The 17,603-nt window shown below is 45.8% G+C and overlaps 1 protein-coding gene across 2 annotated transcripts in view; it reads left to right on the top strand.

Moving 5' to 3' along the window:
• LOC137434950 (dedicator of cytokinesis protein 7) overlaps window positions 1-17,603 on the top strand; it is a 264,889-nt gene that overhangs the window by 119,390 nt on the left and 127,896 nt on the right. For both annotated transcript variants that reach the window (XM_078784918.1, XM_078784912.1), the window contains exon 16: window positions 13,842-13,959. In XM_078784918.1, the coding sequence (XP_078641044.1) occupies window positions 13,842-13,959 (118 nt within the window). The remainder of the gene's footprint in view (window positions 1-13,841; window positions 13,960-17,603) is intronic.

Here is a 17,603-nt window from a genome sequence, read left to right as displayed (position 1 = left end):
AGGACGCTTTGAGGAGGAGGGGTGAGAGGGGAGTCTAGGAGGGGAGGAGTGAGGGAGGGTCTCAGAGGGGAGGGGTGTGGAGTTTAGGAGGGAAGGGGGGAGATCTGAAAGGGATGGGTGATGGGGAAGATTTGGAGGGGAGGGGCAAGGGGGAAGATTTGAAAGGGATGGGTGATGGGGAAGATTTGGAGGGGAGGGGTGAGATTGGATTTTGAAAAATGTACGATTAATGGGAAACGAACATTTCTTGCAAAATGAGATTCTTGCGACCTTCGAGTCAAAAATACGTTTGAGGATGCTGAAGGATGGGTGGAGTTCTGGAGAGTTTAGGGAATGAATGAAAGATGCACTATAAGAGATGGAATTTTTTTTTGGAATGAATAGATTTGGTGAGCAAGTCGAAAGCATCCTTTTATAGAAGAAGAAGAAAAAGGTGTTATAGAATATGACAGAATACCATTCTTCAGGGGACAGATGGAACATTTTTTAACGACGTGAACAAAGAACGAACGAACAAATAAGAACGAAACGGATAAGAACAGAGAAGGGAATATATATATCAATTTTATTTTCTTTTTTTTTCTTGATTTGGGATGAAAACAAAGACAGAGTTGATTGGAAACATGGAGACAGAATTGAGAAGGAAGAAGGTACAATAATTGATTGATTAATTTATTAATTGCATAATGAAATAAATAAAATCCTAAAATAATTAATTTCTTGGCTTTTAGCATACCTAAACCACCACCGTTTCATCCGAATCTATAACTTTTTGAAAATTCATTAATCGAGTAATTAATCGAAATATTAAATATTTAATTGATTAATCAATAAATCAAAAATACCCTTTACTGCCAAATCTCTTGGTCATTCTTGTGTCCAAATATCAGCTTCCTAACTCAAAAGGTGCCTGATATATTGCCCAGATGAGTAAGGAAATAAATAAGTACTTAATAAATTGATAATAATTAAGTAATTAATTAATTAATTGATTAATCAAAGAGAAAAAATAAATAACGTTTTTACCAAAGCACTTGCTCACTATTGTGCCCAAATTTCAGCTTCCTCACTCAAAGGATGGCTGAGATATCGCCCGGGCAAATAAACCTGTAAACAAACAAATGGAGTGAAAACTGAGGAAGATGTGAGGCAGGGGAGCCAGCCCAGATGGAAGAGGAGTGAATGAAGGCCTTGTAGGTGGATAGGAGTTTAAAAAAAAAAATACAGTTGGGGGGAAAACACAAGTTTGCACCTTGAAAGTTAATTGAAGTAATTGATTGAGACTTGAATTTTTGCTTGTATGGTTTGCTGAAAATACATTTTGATCTGAATGCAACTTTGATAGACAAAGCCACATTTGGTGCCACCTACAGCCAGATCTTTGTTTTGAGAGGCATACTCTTCTTAACACCCTGCAGTCTGGATCCATGACAGGCGGTTTATAAGGTGGCAATGACATTTTCAACCCAAAATGTCAATGTATACCATTATTCCAATATGCACCCCGTGGTTTAACGCTCAGCTGCATTAATTAAGATAAGGTTGGTGCATATCGAGGGCGTGTGCCCAGGCCAGAAGCCCACGCGACTTCTAGTTAAACGGTAGTAAACGGTGGACACTGGTTAACTGATTGGTCGTCGCGGTTGACGATCAAACTGCTACGGCACAAAGTTATTCGTGCGTGGTAGCCTCAGACCCTGAAAGTCGGAGGGGAACCGAGGATAACACCCTATTAGTAGACCCAAAACCCGGAACCGTAACACTATCATGCATTTCTTCTGGTGAATGATGAGCTATGCCTGTGTGCGGAGCAGCATGAGAAGCGGCCACTGGAAACACGAGACAGCTGAATGTGCGAACATACAAACGCACAGATAGACACCACACTTTGTATTATGTAATAGATGGAGCATGTGTATGTGTGTATCCATGTATCGTATACTCCTCTGAGAGGATTTGACCTAGGAAGTTGAAACCTTCAGGGATTAATGAAGTCACCCTGAAGTTGTTGCAAGTGTCATTTGTTTCCATCAAGTTAAAAATAATTTTCACCCATCTTGTTGGCATTTTCTTCCTTTGGGGGGAGGTAGTGTGCAATTGAAATTATCCAAGCATAATATATTATACCAGCAATGGTACCCGGTGTTGCCCTCCCACCCCTTTCCCTGCCTCCTCCCACCTCACCCCCACCCTCTGACCTCCCATCCCACCCCTCCTCCCGCTCCTTCCCCTCCCTTCTCTTGCCCCACTTACCCTCCCTCCAGATGCCCACCCATTCCCTGTTCCCCTCTCTCCCCCCACCCTCTCCCTCTGGAATCCCACCTCACCCTTTCCCCTTCTTCCTCCCACCTCCTCCCATCCCACCCCCTCCCTCCAGACTCCCACACCTTCCCCTCCCTCCGGACCCCCACCACTTTCCCTCCTTCCAGACGCCCACACCACCCCTTCCCCACCCTCTGACCTCCCATCCCACCCCTCCCTCCGGACTCCCATCCTTTCCCCGCGAGGCTTGTCTGTTTACAAGTTATGAATTGTTTACAAGTTATGTTTACAAGCGACACGTCACTGTGTCCAGCAGACAAAGCAACTGCGTTTGACATCCCAAAATGTGGCGCAGCTTTGTGTGGAGACTGGCGGTTGGGGTTTCTGGGCCATTGGAGAGAAAGGCGTGGCGGTGCTTACGATGTTGGGGGAGAGGAGGAAAGGCGTGGCCTGTAGAATGGGCGGCGCTTGTGAACCACGGACACAAACTCAGCTACATATATATACAGATATATAATTATATATATATATATATATATATATATATATATATATATATTGTTACGGTTTTATGTGACCCCCGTTCCCTTACCAAGGGGAGATTAAGCCCCTTGTTCTCCTTGGGTCGTCGCAACTGCGAGACTTGAGTCGCCACTTCCAGTCAGACGCGGGACAGGGTTTCGGGATAATGTTCGCACGTACCTAAGTACCCACGCCGCCGCGGAAGCGGGGATCAAGTCTCACACGAACCACGCGTAATTTCAGTGCACCCGAGTGGATGGCGCACCACGTGGTCCGTGCTATTACCTTGTTATTGGAACACGATTAGAGCGATATAATTCGTACCATGCTTAGTCAATGATGGAGAGACAGAAACGGTAGAATCAAAGGAAGAACACGTTTAATTATTATTTACAATGATGGGTGGAAGAACAGAGACACAGGGCAGACCTTAGTCAGTCTTAACTAATTTCCCAGACAATGGGCCCGTTCACACTCACAGGGGGGATGAAGGAAGGAAATGTTCATGCGCTGAACGTGCCGGCTTGGTCGTTCAGGAACAGCTCACCCGGCGTGGCCCTCTTGCGGTCACAACACGTCCCCCGACAAAGGCAGGCAGGCAGGAGGGATCCTCACAGCGCGTATCTCGAACAAAGGCAGGCAGGAAAATATGCTCGTCTCTCGCCCGGCACGGCGGTCCTTCACAGCGCGATTAATACAACGGCGTGCTTTCACTCTCGTAACTCAACGGAGGATCTGACTCAAGCTCAACCGAGAACTCAACTTGTAACTCGTCTGCCTCCCTTCTCGTAACTTGGCGCTCCGAACTGACTCTCACAACTTGATTCAACACCGCGCACTCTTAGAACTCACAAGCGCCTCTCCCCATAACTTAATTCAACAGAGGACCCTGGCTCACAACTTGATTCAACACTGCGCACTCTCAGAACTCACAAGCACCTCTCCCCATAACTGAGGTGGGGGCTTCGGGCACAGGGTTATATTGCCACGCCCTGGCCCGTCTTGAATGTTCCAAACCACGCCTTTTGCCGCAGTGCTAAGCCACTCCCCTCGAGCCCTGATTGGCGGCTCATGCTTACTGGTCACTCCCACTTCTCCTGCCCCGCCTTCCTTCAGCCTGGATCGACTTGTTAGGCCGGCCTCGTGGTGATTTGCGCCAAAACTCAAAGTATCGAGGCAGCATAAGCATTGGAAGGAGACCTAACTCTCATTATTCTACTCAACGCAAAACTAACACAGGAAAAGGACTACGCTTACATTTACTATGAAATAACTGAACTATCGCGAGGCTACGTGTTGGAGTGTATCTAAACTATGAGGGGAAATTAACCTTTATTTGTAAAACACAAAACCGCAACAATATATATATTGTTATGTCTGGCGGGTAGTGATATGTAGAGCAGAATAGAGCTGAATAGGTAACATGCTTCAAGGTGTCGCGGTAAGGAAAACTACCTGTAATAAGTTCATGTGTAGGCGTTTTGTCGGGTAAGGAGTATACTTGTGAATCTACCAGGAGGTTCGTGTGTTAAGTAGTGTAGGGATTAAAGAGTAGCGCCCCTGTGTGTCCTCACCTGGTTAGGCAAACCTTTGTCCCTTTTGGCACTGCACACCACTTAGACATTAGTTAGGACCTTTAGTACAACACTAAGTAATGCCCTACCCTGACATGACTTAGGAAGAAACCAGGCCAAGACACCGCCACATGGCTGCCGCCATTTACACCTCCGACAGGCCTATCCACCTTGAGTACCACGCCCAGAAGGGCTGTCCTCGTTTCGGAGAATGGACGCGGGAGGCGCGAAGCGGGTCGACAAAGGGCGGGAAGTTACGAGGCTCTGATTGGTTGGCAGCGCGCCAAGGCTGACGTCACCGGCCAGCGGATATTAACGAGCGCCGAACGCCATTTTGCGCAGTCGTTCAGAGATCCCGAGTGAGTTACGCACGAGTTGAGCAGTTGCGCACTGGTGAGATTCCTGGCCCTGTCAGTTTCGTGAGATCCCTGGTTGCGTTGGCTCGCAGATTCTAGTGAGATTTCTAGCAGATTCCTGGAAGATTCACGGCCTGAGTTGGCCGCCCCGGTGAGATCCGAGTTGGCTTGTCGACCGTGCACGAGGGTCGACCTCGTGGTGATCGGTGATCGGTGCTTGGTGCATGGTGCTCGGTGCTTTGGAACTTGGAGCGAGGTGTGCTGGGGGACGAAAGGAGCCACGTGGTGGACGGCGGCCAAAGCCAACGACAAAGACCAGATAAGACCGAGTTGCGCGTTCACCAGTACATGACGTGTTTCTTTTCCTTAGTTCGCAGCCCCTCGTCTCGTTTCTGATATCTGTGTGCGGGGACGTCCCGATTAGGATATTCATTACCGGCGCGTGCTTTTCCTGTCCTTGCTTTTCATTTAATAAACCCTTCTATTATTTTCTGTACATATACTTGAACGCAGTTTTCCGGGTGATTGATTTAACAGGTAAGTCTGAAGGGGTCTCGCCGCTCCCCTCCATCCCGCGCGCTTGGGTAGCTTTTTGGTTCGGAGTCCGCCATTGAATTTTCACCTCGTGGGTTAAGGCCTTCGCGATCGGCATCCGTGACCACCTGATATTAATTTCGGCGGTTGCGCGACATTTGGTGTCAGGTAGTAGGGATTCGAACCTAGCGGACAATTTGTTTTGTCCGGAGGTAGCGAGTCGACGCCGGCTGGGTGAAAAATCCCGCCCAGCATTTGGAACTGAAATTTTTATAATCAAGGCGGATAAATTTGTATAGTCGATTGGGCGTACGGAGCGCGATATCGCGTCTTCGACAAATTTAAATTTTGTTTTTGGAATTAAAATAATTACGCGCGTGGGAAACGACCTTCCAAAAAGCGGATGTCGTAGGTCGACGAAATGGAGGTGCGTAGCGAGGCTTCTGTCAGTTTAGGAAGTGAGTCGGAAATAGAGGGGGTAGAGGGCAGTGTCGGAGTGCTCCACGCCGTTGGGACGGCCCCAATGGATTTCCAGGCCTTTTATGAAAACATAATGAAGGCAATGAATGTTCAGACTGAGCGCAGTGAGCAAACCAGTGCAGACATTCAGGAAATGAATAACAACATGAATGCTCAGAGGGAGCAAAGTGAGCGAACCAGTAAGGAATTGAAGGACGAAATGTGGGAAATGAAAGATGGGTTGGGAAATCAAATTGGGGGATTGCAAAATGAGATGGGAAAAATGAAAAACAAAATGGAGTCCCAGGGGAATGAATGTGGGGAAAGAATGAAGGGAATGAGTGATCGATTGGAGGGACACATTGAAGGGATGGGAAATAAAATTGATGGGTTGAAGGGGGAATTGAATGCCCAGAGTGATAAAATTGAAGGATTAAAGGAAGAGATGGAGGGGCAAATGGATAGATTAAAGGAGGGATTGAAAGAACAGATCAAAGGGATGAACAACAAATCGAGGGAATGGGTGAGCGATTGGGAAAGCAGATGGGAGAAATGGAAAGCAAAATGGAGTCCCAGGGGAGTGAACTAAACGGAGAAATGAAGAGATTTGGCACCGACCTGGCACAGGAGAAGCCAAAGGTGCCAGAATTTGAATTGGAACGGGGGGAAGACAAATTGGGAATTGCACCGGGAATGGCAAATTTACAGGTAGATGGGGAATGCCGACAGGTAAACGGGGAGTGCTCACAGGGGAGCGTGGAGTGCCCACAGGTAAATGGGGAAGATTTGATTGTGGCATGTGAAGAGGTGAAAGGGGAATGCATACAGATGAGTGTGGAGTGCGCACAGGTAGATGGGGAGACTGCAGGTGCAGAGGTAAATGGGGGATGTTTCACTCATCGTGGCCTGGTTGTTTATCGGGACCGGGTGGATGCCATAACACCCCAACCGGGGGATGGAATTGAATCCTTGCTGTGCCAGGGCGGTGGTTCAGAGCAAGAGGGGGTAACATTATTGGGGGTCTGTGTAATGGAGCCGGACCGGGTATTTATTGGGGATTTTGGGGAAGACCTGTCGGAGCCGGAATTGATGGGGGATGATGATGAGGATGATGTGATTCAGCGGCTGGGGACCTGGGACAGTCCCATGGAGGATGAGGTTGACCGGGCCCAAAGGAGCCTGGGTGATGAGGTGAGTTGGTCCAAGGAGGTGGTTGGAATGACCAAGGGGACCCTCACCGTACACTACGATTTGGAAACAGAGGCTCCAAAATTGGACAACCAGTTGGGGGAGTGTGTTGACTCCGGGCTGGATTTGGACCTTGGGGAGTTGGGAGATCGAGCCTCTGATGATTTGGTCCCTGTAGGGAATTTGGGCCAGCTGCAGGGAGGGGCAGAACAACCTGTGATAGAGGTTGTTACCTGCAGCTGTGGTGATTGGACACCTGGAGTCAAAATTTTTAAAAGGAAATTTAAAATTAAATAAAAATGGGAAATTGATTTGGAGCAGCCTTGGTTGGAGTTGGTCCCCGGGCTGCGGGATTTGGACATGGCGAGGTCATTGGTGATGGCCTCGGGCAAAAGTTGCCCCTTTGGAAATTTGGGTATGCCAGCCAGCTGGGGGCCTGTGCTGGCGAGATTTGGACGTGGGATCCAGCCTTGGGTGTTGAGGTATGACCTGGGCCCCACGGGGGGTCTGGTGGAGTGTGGCGTCCCTTTTCCAGCGGGGCGCCGTCCGGGCGTGTGGCTCGGGCTGACAGGGTCAACGGACCCTGGTGGGGGTTAAGACCTCCGGGGGGGGGGGGGGAGGGTCCGAGGTGGTTTCTCAAGCCTGGGATGGCAAATATTGAGGACCACTAGGGGGAGGTGTTGTGGGTCGCGCTTTGGTGGTGGCACTGCGGACGGCCAACTTGGGCCTGATGTAGTGACCACCCGGGCATGCGGCCTGACACCCTCCTCCTGAGACTTTGGGACAACCGGCATGTGGTGACCTGACATGCTGTGTTGGGCTATGGACGCGGGTCAAACCGAATGGACAGGGATGGAGATAGCCTGCCGGACAACCATTGGGGCATCTGTGGAACGTGATGGTGTGAGGGTGACCTTCCACAGATGCTCCGTTATGATTTATGGACTCTCGGGTTGGGAAGAGAGCCATGGGGATGTGAATGGGAAGTTGTAAAGAGCCGAGTATTTGGGCCATGCTCTGGCATGTGTATGGCAAATCACCTTTCTTTGTTTGAGATTAATGAAATGTGAAAAATGTTTGGCATGGGTAATCTGTGGGTTAGATGCAAATTTAAGGGTGAATTTTGTGAAGAGAAATGGTGGACACTGTATATTGATGCCATTATTGATCCAGGTGTGCAGACCAAAGTGTTGGAGGCTGTGATAAAATTGACAGGGTAGCAGGACACAGCTTTCAACTGGTTGCGGGGGCGACTTTACTGATATTTGGGACGCGGAGTCATGGGGATGTAGTTGTGTAGTTGAGGGTCAACGTGGTGCTGTGCGTGTCCGACGTGTGTGGATCATGTCTTCTGGGTGGGTCTCCTGGTGGAGCATGGCTGTTGACTGGACCTTGGTGTGGTCAAGTGTGGATGAGCACTGGGGGGGCTGCAGTTCTGTGGACTGGGGGACGAGAGGGTGGCGTAGGTGACGTGAGGGGAATGCCACGCACTGCGACCGTCTCCCCCAGGGCCGAGGTTGTGTGTGCGGTAGTGTGTGTTGTGGCAGCAAGTGCTCACCACATTGGCCAGCTGGGGCTGGTGCAGCTGTGTTCCATGCATGGGGGTCAAAGGATGGATGGTAGGTCGCACCCTTATGGACACTCATGGGCCATGTTGGCGTTTTGACTGCTCACCTTGTCCCGATGACCCTTACACGGTAGAGGTGCAGAGCTGTCGTGGCCACAGGTAGTTGTGTAGTGATGATCACCGTTGGATGCGGATCCACATACCTGCCAGTGTAGTGGGGACAAAAGAGAAATTTGGTGAAATTTTGGGATTTTGAGGGTGGATTGCACTTTGGACCTGACCAACCGGTAATTACCTGCACTTGAGGTGAGTGTTGGATGTGTACTGTCCCAGGCTTCAGGACTTGCTTGGAAATTTTGGGGACATGTAATTTGGAGTTGGGAGGCGGGTGAGAGTGATGACATGGTCTGTGAGGGGATGGAATGGGGGCCACACAGTGTCTTGTGGTTGGCGTTTGTGTTGGTGTTGTGGTTATGTGTTTTGATGTGGTCGTGAGAGTGGAAACTGGAAAGTGAGTGATTATTGGAGACAATGAGGGGTGATTATTGTGCTTTTGGAAATGTGTAATGGTAAACTGTGAATGGGATTTCACATGTGGCAGGCCATGGCAAACCTTGTAACATCTTTTACACCATCTTTGGAATTGTGCTGAGTTGTGTTGAGAATTGAATGGCAGCGGGGGAGGAAGTGTGTTTTGGGGTCTTGTGGGTGGGGAAGGTGTGTGTGTCTGCAGGTACGGATCAAGCTCTGAGGAGCGATGCCTGCGGCCCCCCTCTGCGGAAATTACCCCTGGCATCCAGTGGTATCTGGAAATTGGAGCTCGTCGGTGGAGGGTCTGGTTGGGCGCCCTGGGGTAAAGGAGACCCCCGGCGACCCGTGGAGCTGCGCGGCAGCAGGAGGCAAGGCAGCCTGGTGTGTGTGGAGACCCTCACCGGCGGGGAAATGGCGGAAAGGGGCTGTTGGGCTGTCACGGGGCCAAGAGGTAAGGGGGGGGGGGGCAATGAACTTGTAAGTCGGTTGACTGGTTTTTGGGACTGCGGGCACCACAGCCTGAAGCGCCCCCACCATCTTTTTGTGCGGTACCTCCCCGTTGCCTAGTTGAGGAATGCACACACACGAATGACATCAATGCCATGGTCCTGCAGGGGGGGGGGGGGGGGCGAAATAAGTGCTTAGCGGCACTATATAACCACGAGCGCAAAGCCCCTCTAGAGGACTTGCACGATTGTATTTTACCAAGAGGACTGAACGGCACTCGATATATGAGAAGAACTCGCGTGCATACGGCAGTGGCAAAGACTTGGACTTGGTTGGAGCGCATTGCATTGCTGGTTTCAAGGACTCGATTGGATAAGGCGCTTTGGTGACATCATTGGGAAAGCATTGCCGGAGCGGCCCATTGCAGAGGACTTAGGGAAGTGGCGCATTGTACCGAGCTATACCGGGAGTGCGTATTGGGTGCCGGTACAACTATTACGTTCGCTAGTATAATCGCCAGCTTACCGATCCCCCCCTCCCCCCCCCCAGTATAATTGTCCGATCCGTGCCCACCGACACGGGGCGATCTTGCCTGCCGTCTACCATCACCATCTGCTTCGTGGTACGAGTCGGGGACCGGAGCGAGCTGTGGACGCCATCGGTGGACCCTCAACCCGACCATCTACAACCCCGTGTGAGTGAGTCTGAGAGTGTGACTGAGTGTGAACGGGCCCGTGTCCAGGGGATAAGTATAAGACTGTATAAGGCTGCCCTGTGTATCTGCTTCTTCCTCTTCACTGTACCTTTCTGCTTCTTCTTCCTCTTCTTTGTACAAAGTGTATAATAAATTACCTGTTCTTCCTGTTTTCCTCTTAATTCGACCGTCTTAGTGATTTCTTCCATTGGGTAAGCGTGGCACGATTAGGAACCGCTCCAATCGGGTTAGTTCCCGTTAACGGCCCGAATCGCGGCTCGCTATCGCTCGGCGTGTCCACTAACGCCGTGGTTCGGGTGGGGTTATTTCATTGCTTCACGGCCGGTGTTAGTACTTAGGTAATAAGAATTCGGCTTACAACCCTATTTAACACCGACCGGAAGGAACGTGATAGCCCCGGATGGCGTCGGCTAGTAAAAGGACAAGGGGATTAATCCCCCCTTGATAAGGGGGAGGCTGACGTTTTGAGATCCGCAACAATATATATATATATATATATATATATATATACGTATATATATATATATATATATATATATATATATATATATATATATATATACACACATGATATACGTATGTATATATATTTTAAAAAAAAAATTTGTTTCCAAAATATTTTTACTCATAATGAAAAAATTTTAAATTGGACTTTCATGTACTTTGCAACTCATCTGTGTAATCTTTTGAATGCTGTTTGTATGAATAATTAATTGTAAACCAATTGACATTATGAACTTTAGTATTTTGTTTTCCATGTGCGCACGAGTATAATCATTTAATTATATTCCGATCGTTGTTCTTCAATCTCCAATGAAAGGTATACTGTATGTGAAGCTCCACAAAGCAAACCAAAATGTATCATGTCTACAGGCAGTTGAATAAGTCAAGAAAACTCTTGACAGAGTACTAATAATCATAAATTTGTGATTGAGTCGGAAACGATGGATGTGGGCATCCATGTGTGCTTAATATTCACTGTGCATATGACTAAGTGAGGCTGACAGGATAACTTAGAGGTATGCACATTCACCTCTGAGCTGCCTAGCCTGAGTTTAAATCCCATTCGAGCTATAAAGTGTCATGCCGATGTTTCACAGGCAGGTTGCTTCATCAATGCTTGCACCATCCTTCGGACGGACGTTGAACTGGGTGTCCCGTCTGCCAGCATTAATTGGTGGATGTTAAAAATATCTGCGGTGTCCTTGGCAAGTTATTGTTGGCACCCTGGCCAAATTCCAAATTCCTGCATACTCGGTTGAATGTCCTGCGTTGAAGTGGCGACCCGTCCAGGATTTGTAATCTGAGCCTCTAAACCACTTCCGTCAGAACCGACACTGTCGAGAGTATGGTGCATGATGATGATGATATGACCAAGTAGTATGGGTGTTTGCGTGTTACCAAAGTGCATGAAATTGAACTCTCATATCAATTGTTTTGATTTTATTGTATACCTATTTGGCCAGGAGTCAATTATGAGTTTGGCCTGCCTTTAGCATCATTTCTTGAGGTGGGAGAGGGTGACTATACTGCTGATACAGTGCCCCTTGTAAGTTCAGACAGGAATCTGGACAGGGTCTTGGAAATATCTCACCTACTTTTTCTCAACATGCACTAAGATCTTAAATATTCAACAAGTAACGCTAGCAGACTGGAAACGCAGCTTAACGTCCATCGGAGGGACAGCTCACTTTGTGATGCAACACCTGCTTGCTCAGCACTAATCCAACAGTGTATAGTTGGGCCAAGCATCAAACCTAGATTAGATAGCTCAAGATAAGTGCGCTACCTCAGCACCATCCTATCAGGGCTTCAAATATATAGTGTGGCCCAAGATAGAGGCCCCTTTTGGGTTTCTTTGAACACACTTTATAATGTAATATAAAATGCACAATATCTTAAGTAGATTCAAATACATACTGAGTGGAACCCTAAACAAGCTAAACAATGGAAAGTGGAAGTGGGTGCTCCACTTTATTTTCGGGAGCGATCAAGGCAGCAGTCTGTTGCCTATACACCGCCCAAATAACAAACAATAACACCTTGACGCAACATTAATGTGGTTTAAACTTGCGAATTACTGCTCCGATATGCAGTGAATCACATCATGGGGCCTCGTTATCTCGGGCCATACTGTAGTATCACACAGCACACACAATCTGTTAATTAATTAACTTGCTTGACATTTAAAAGGTGAAAACTCTGAGTTTGAGTAATAATTTATTTGAAAGATCACATTTCTCATTTCTTGGTTTCTATACTAGTGATTCTATTTTGAAGGACTTTCAGTAAATATTACAATATCTACGATGGGCATTGGATGTGTTTTTGCATTTGCAAATAAACTTGTTTAATCCCAGGTGCATTTTATGCGGCGATTTTGAAATTTCATGGTTCAAAATGGTTTGTGATGTTAAACTGACCTATGTGACGTCTATTCATTTTGGGTTCAAGGAGATCCCAGTCATATGCATTCTGTTACGTGTTCCTCCCAAAACCCTGGTTACGGTGCCCCTCGGAGTCTTGAGCGGGAACACGGCAGAAAGATTTGTTATTTTGAGTGTTATAATAAACCATGCTAAAACCACACCAATGCAATTGTAGAACAAAACAAGTAATTGTATTAAGAACTCCTACATACACAATAATAACACTATGAAAGAAAATACAATGAAAGTATCACTTGCATCAAATGAACAATACATATGATGCATCATTCCCCCAATGCTCTCAAAGCAGTAAACTCACGATACGACAAACGTGAGTGGAATGTAACATTCCCCAAAGTCTGTGCACGGATCCCCACGCTGGTTGAAGCTGTGCAGAACGACGAGAACAGGCAGGTCTTGGCACGGCTGCGGACGAGGAGTTACGAGGTGAGAGGTCTACATGGGAATTGAGCCGATATGTAAACCAACAGTGCTCCACACGGTGAGGTCGATATGGAAATCCCAACGGCAAAACAAGATGCACCAAGCGGACAGCCTGTTCGAGGACAAAATGGCGTATAGGCCTGCAATGGAGGCTCATGCTCCCTCCAACAATAACTCACACTTAGTAATAAAACCTGAGAAGCAGGTTTAATTGCGCTCGCAATATGTGACGATGTCGCGGACAATCCCTTTCCCGGGAAGCCTCAACTCATTCGCGACCACTATCAAAAAGGTCCGTTCGCAGCCTCAATGTGATTCACAGCTGTATCTCTGGTATGGCCGTCTCCTCATGTGCCAAGCTCCTCCTCTCTCCTCTTCCTGCTTCTTTGCCGCGTTTTTTTATTTTTCCTCCAGAAACATTTCTTTTTACCTTTTGCTAAAGTCATCTCCATTTCACACAAAAATCTTAACAACAATATTACCTGAAACGAAAAATCCTACAAGTATATAATAACAATAAAGGCGGAAGTGACCGATCCGTAACAATTCATATGCATTCACAACATCGTATTAAAACATTTATTTTACTTCCATGTTTGTCACTCTTATCTTGAAATGAAATAAAAGTATTCTTTTTTTCTTGCTCAAAAGACAAATGTGTTAATTAATTCCTTTGGTGAAGGCAATGACTGGGCAGGTGGAAGTTTGTATGATAGCTTCCAGCTCATCAAATTACACTAGATATTCATTTTCTTTAAAGCCGCAATCTTTGTCTGCCACTGATTCATCGTTTCTCTTGATCTTCTTTTTCAGGAACTTATTGTTTGTGTATCCCCTAAGCGTGAGCTTCTCAAGTCGACAGGGTTCCACACGAAACATCACTGTGAAGGTGCAGTTCATGGCTGGAGAGGATGCTCGCCAAGCCTTACCGGTACGTGTGTGTGTGTGTGTGTGTGTGTGTGTGTGTGTGTGTGTGTGTGTGTGTGTGTGTGTGTGTGTGTGTGTGTGTGTGTGTGTGTGTGTGTGTGTGTGTGTGTGTGTGCACAATGCGTCGTCTACTACTAGTTATCTTTGAATGCCCTCATCAACCCCACCTTTGTTGGGGTCAGCCGGTGAAAGGTTTTAGCCCCAAGTCTTTCACGAACCAGCTTGCCAAAAATGACATTCGGCTGAAGGTGACAGAAATTTTAAATGTGTTGACGGTAACCACAACGACTAGTCTACTCTTCACAAAAGGCACCATGTGATATTTATCATCCACTAACTAATGCTAGCACACGGGACACAGATCGTAACCTCCTTTTGAGGAACAAAGCACGTATTGATCAAATTCCCTGCCTTTGAAGTACCGGTTTGACATTCAAAACCTTACTGAAGTCTATCTTCTTTACTGTAGTTACTCCCGCCAGGGAGTAATGCATTCGATCGTGTGTGTGTGTGTGTGTGTGTGTGTGTGTGTGTGTGTGTGTGTGTGTGTGTGTGTGTGTGTGTGTGTTCGTGTGTTTGTGAACAAGATATCTGGAAAAGTTCTGAACGGATTTGGATGAAAGTTGGTGGGATGATTGCCCTTGGGATAAGGAAGAATTGATTAGTTTTTGGTGAAGCTCAGGATATTATTCCGGATCCAGGAATTTTTTGAAGGATTGTTTACCATTGGAAGATAGGGCTCATTTTTTTTTAACATTATCTTCTATATATTCCATATTTAACATTGTGATATGAAATTAGTTTTCATATTTGTTGTAAATGTAGTTTAAACTCGTGGTTATGCATTAGAGCGGTGTATTTTGTTAGCAGCATCGTCTTCAAGGTTCTTTTTTTTTCTTTTTCTAATAGACAAATTCTGTCATTTTAAAACCACCAAAGTGTGTATTAGGTTTCCCCGTTTCATAAAATGTATCGTTTGATACGTATAATGCTTTAAAACTGTTTTTTTTTTTTGTTTGTTTTTTAACCTCAGAAGAGATATCAACATTTTTATCTCAGCGAATGTCAATCGTGGTGTCAGTATTTTATGAACTTATAAAGACAGGTGACTTATAAGTGTGACCAGCATGTGCACGGGATTCTTCCCAGAAGAATGAATGGTCGCATTAGCTTGTACGACTTAAAATGAGCGAGTTTTGTTTTGACGTTTGGGCCAGTTTTACATGTCGTATCCCTAAGGAATGAAACGCACGTTTTTCTTGGCTTACAATTTTATTTGAAGTCACACATGCCTCAAAATACACTCACTTATATAGAATTGAACGCTGAATCCGAAAATGTAAGTGAAATTGCCTTGTTTTTTCAGCCGCGTCGCAGACGCTGCTCATAGAGTGCCCTCTGCTGTTGTTGTTGTTGTTGTTGTTCTTGTTCTTGTTCTTGCAGAGAAGACAAAACCTCAAAGCTCCACCCATTCTGGGAACCATAGCTCCACCCATTCTGGGAGAGCCTTCATATAAACAAATATCCACCATTTTATTAACTCGCATAGCTTTGAGGCCTGTTTTGTAGGCCTGTGGTGTCTTCCTCTCTCACACAGTTTTATTTCAAATCAAATTCGATATATCATTTCATTTTTCACAGTCGCTAACATAGTTTTAGACTCGGTTGAAAAAAAACGGGAAGAAAATCCGATGAAAGTTGCCCTTTATAGAACGAAATGAATTCTCAAAGGCCTGTAACTTCAAGTCCATTGAGATATTTTTTTTTTAAATCGCAGCATGGTCAGTCATACACCGCCCGAAATAACAGACGGGAAAATGCCGAGATATATTAAAAATTCGTCCATTTGATGACAATCGTCACGATGAAATATTTAATTTATACGTCGTCACAATAATGTGGAGAGAGGAGCATAGCTTCGTTCACGTGTCGCCACACACGGGAAATTGCCGAGATATATATATTTTTAAATCGCGGCATGGTCAGTCATACACCGCCTGAAATAACAGACGGGAAAATGCCGAGATATATTAAAAATTCGTCGCCACACACGGGAAATTGCCGAGATATATTTTCACTTTGCACAAAAATAACATCAAGTAATCGAATCAATAGGAATGTCCTGTGCCTATAACATTGACGTTATAGGCACAGCTGCATCTAGGCATTGTGTAACATCGACGCGGCTTTTGTTTTAATTAAAACTTTTTGTACTTGTTTTAACATTGTCTTCTATATATTCTAAATATATATCTGTGCAGTGTCTGTCTTGTGTTGTCTTGTCTTGTGTTGTCACTGAACTACTCCCTCAAACTTTTGTGAAATCGTACTATTCCAACTTGACCCACAGCGGGAGTATGCGCTCGACTGAGTGGCGTTCTAGTTATCTTTGTGCTTGTAGCTTTAAATCTTTTAATTTGAATTGCGTGTTATTTCCTTTTAGTTATAATGCTGTACAGAAGATTGTCATGGGGACCGCAAGGCTAACCCCCGCTCTAGTAGGGGAAATGGCCTTTAAAATGCATGTTGTTGTTATATAATACCGTACAGTGAATTCCTCGAATGTTTGACCACATCATGATCCCCAATGCATGCTGTTTTGTCTACTGTACCATTACCCTCAAATTTGTATCTACTTTCTCGCCACTTCCTGTATTTTCTGTACGAGCAACGGTACCGGCCCTATGGGCGGGGCTTCAATTGGAAAGCCCAAAAGAAAAGGCAAAATATCAGAAATTTAAGGTTTTAAAATTTTTTAAACGATTCATATAAACATCCGTTGAATCATATCACATGCAAATCATCAAAATCTAAACAGTATCTTTAGAATTTCAATAAAAGCCACATCACTGTTCATATCGGTAAATACTATTCCATCGTGTTTCAAATCGTGTTCGATACACTATGATCGTGATGATCGTGATCGTGAATCGTGTTCACAAGTGCTATGTCGTATGTACTCCCGATACGTGTAACAAATTCCCGATACGTGTAACTGTACCAAATCAACAATTAAAACGATTTTGAGCCGATAGCTGTTACGGCCTTGGCAAGATCGATGGAGACAGTGATCTGTTAGCGATCGATGGAGACATGTTGCTTTCCCGGGTGCCGCACAAACGGCTGCACCGATCGCGCGGCACCCGGGAAAACAACATCGTCACAATGAGAACAATGCACGTTATGCGAACGCGAATGTTATGCGGGAGTCCAAACCTGAGAATGCTGGAGACGAAAGCTGAAATTGGGAAAACTAAATAGCCTATTTTACTCCTGGAGATCCCAGGATTATCCACCCAAAATATCTTTGCGATCGGTTCAGCAGTTTTTACAGTACCTTCGAACAGCCAGTCAGACAGACAGACAGACGGACATTTGGTGAATTATAGTAAGATGTTGGTAGTACCATATTTGACAGCAATCTACGGTGAGTACGACGATGTCGACTGAAAATAATTTATTGATTAATGAGTAAACTGAGCTTCCCACGGCTATTCATTATGATGAATGACTGGTCCATGGGATATACAGTCACGTGAAAAAGTAAGCACACCCCATGTAAAGTTTGACTTTTTCAACATATTTCAACATACAGCTATTTGATCTTCATTTCAACAATATTGATAGATAAAGGTGATATAATATAAC

The sequence above is a fragment of the Myxine glutinosa genome, chromosome 1 (genome assembly GCF_964187855.1).
Source record: "Myxine glutinosa chromosome 1, kmMyxGlut1.1, whole genome shotgun sequence".
In the NCBI taxonomy this organism is placed as follows: domain Eukaryota; kingdom Metazoa; phylum Chordata; class Myxini; order Myxiniformes; family Myxinidae; genus Myxine; species Myxine glutinosa.
Note: the sequence above shows the minus strand (reverse complement) of the source record. Positions and strands in the feature narration are given on the sequence as shown.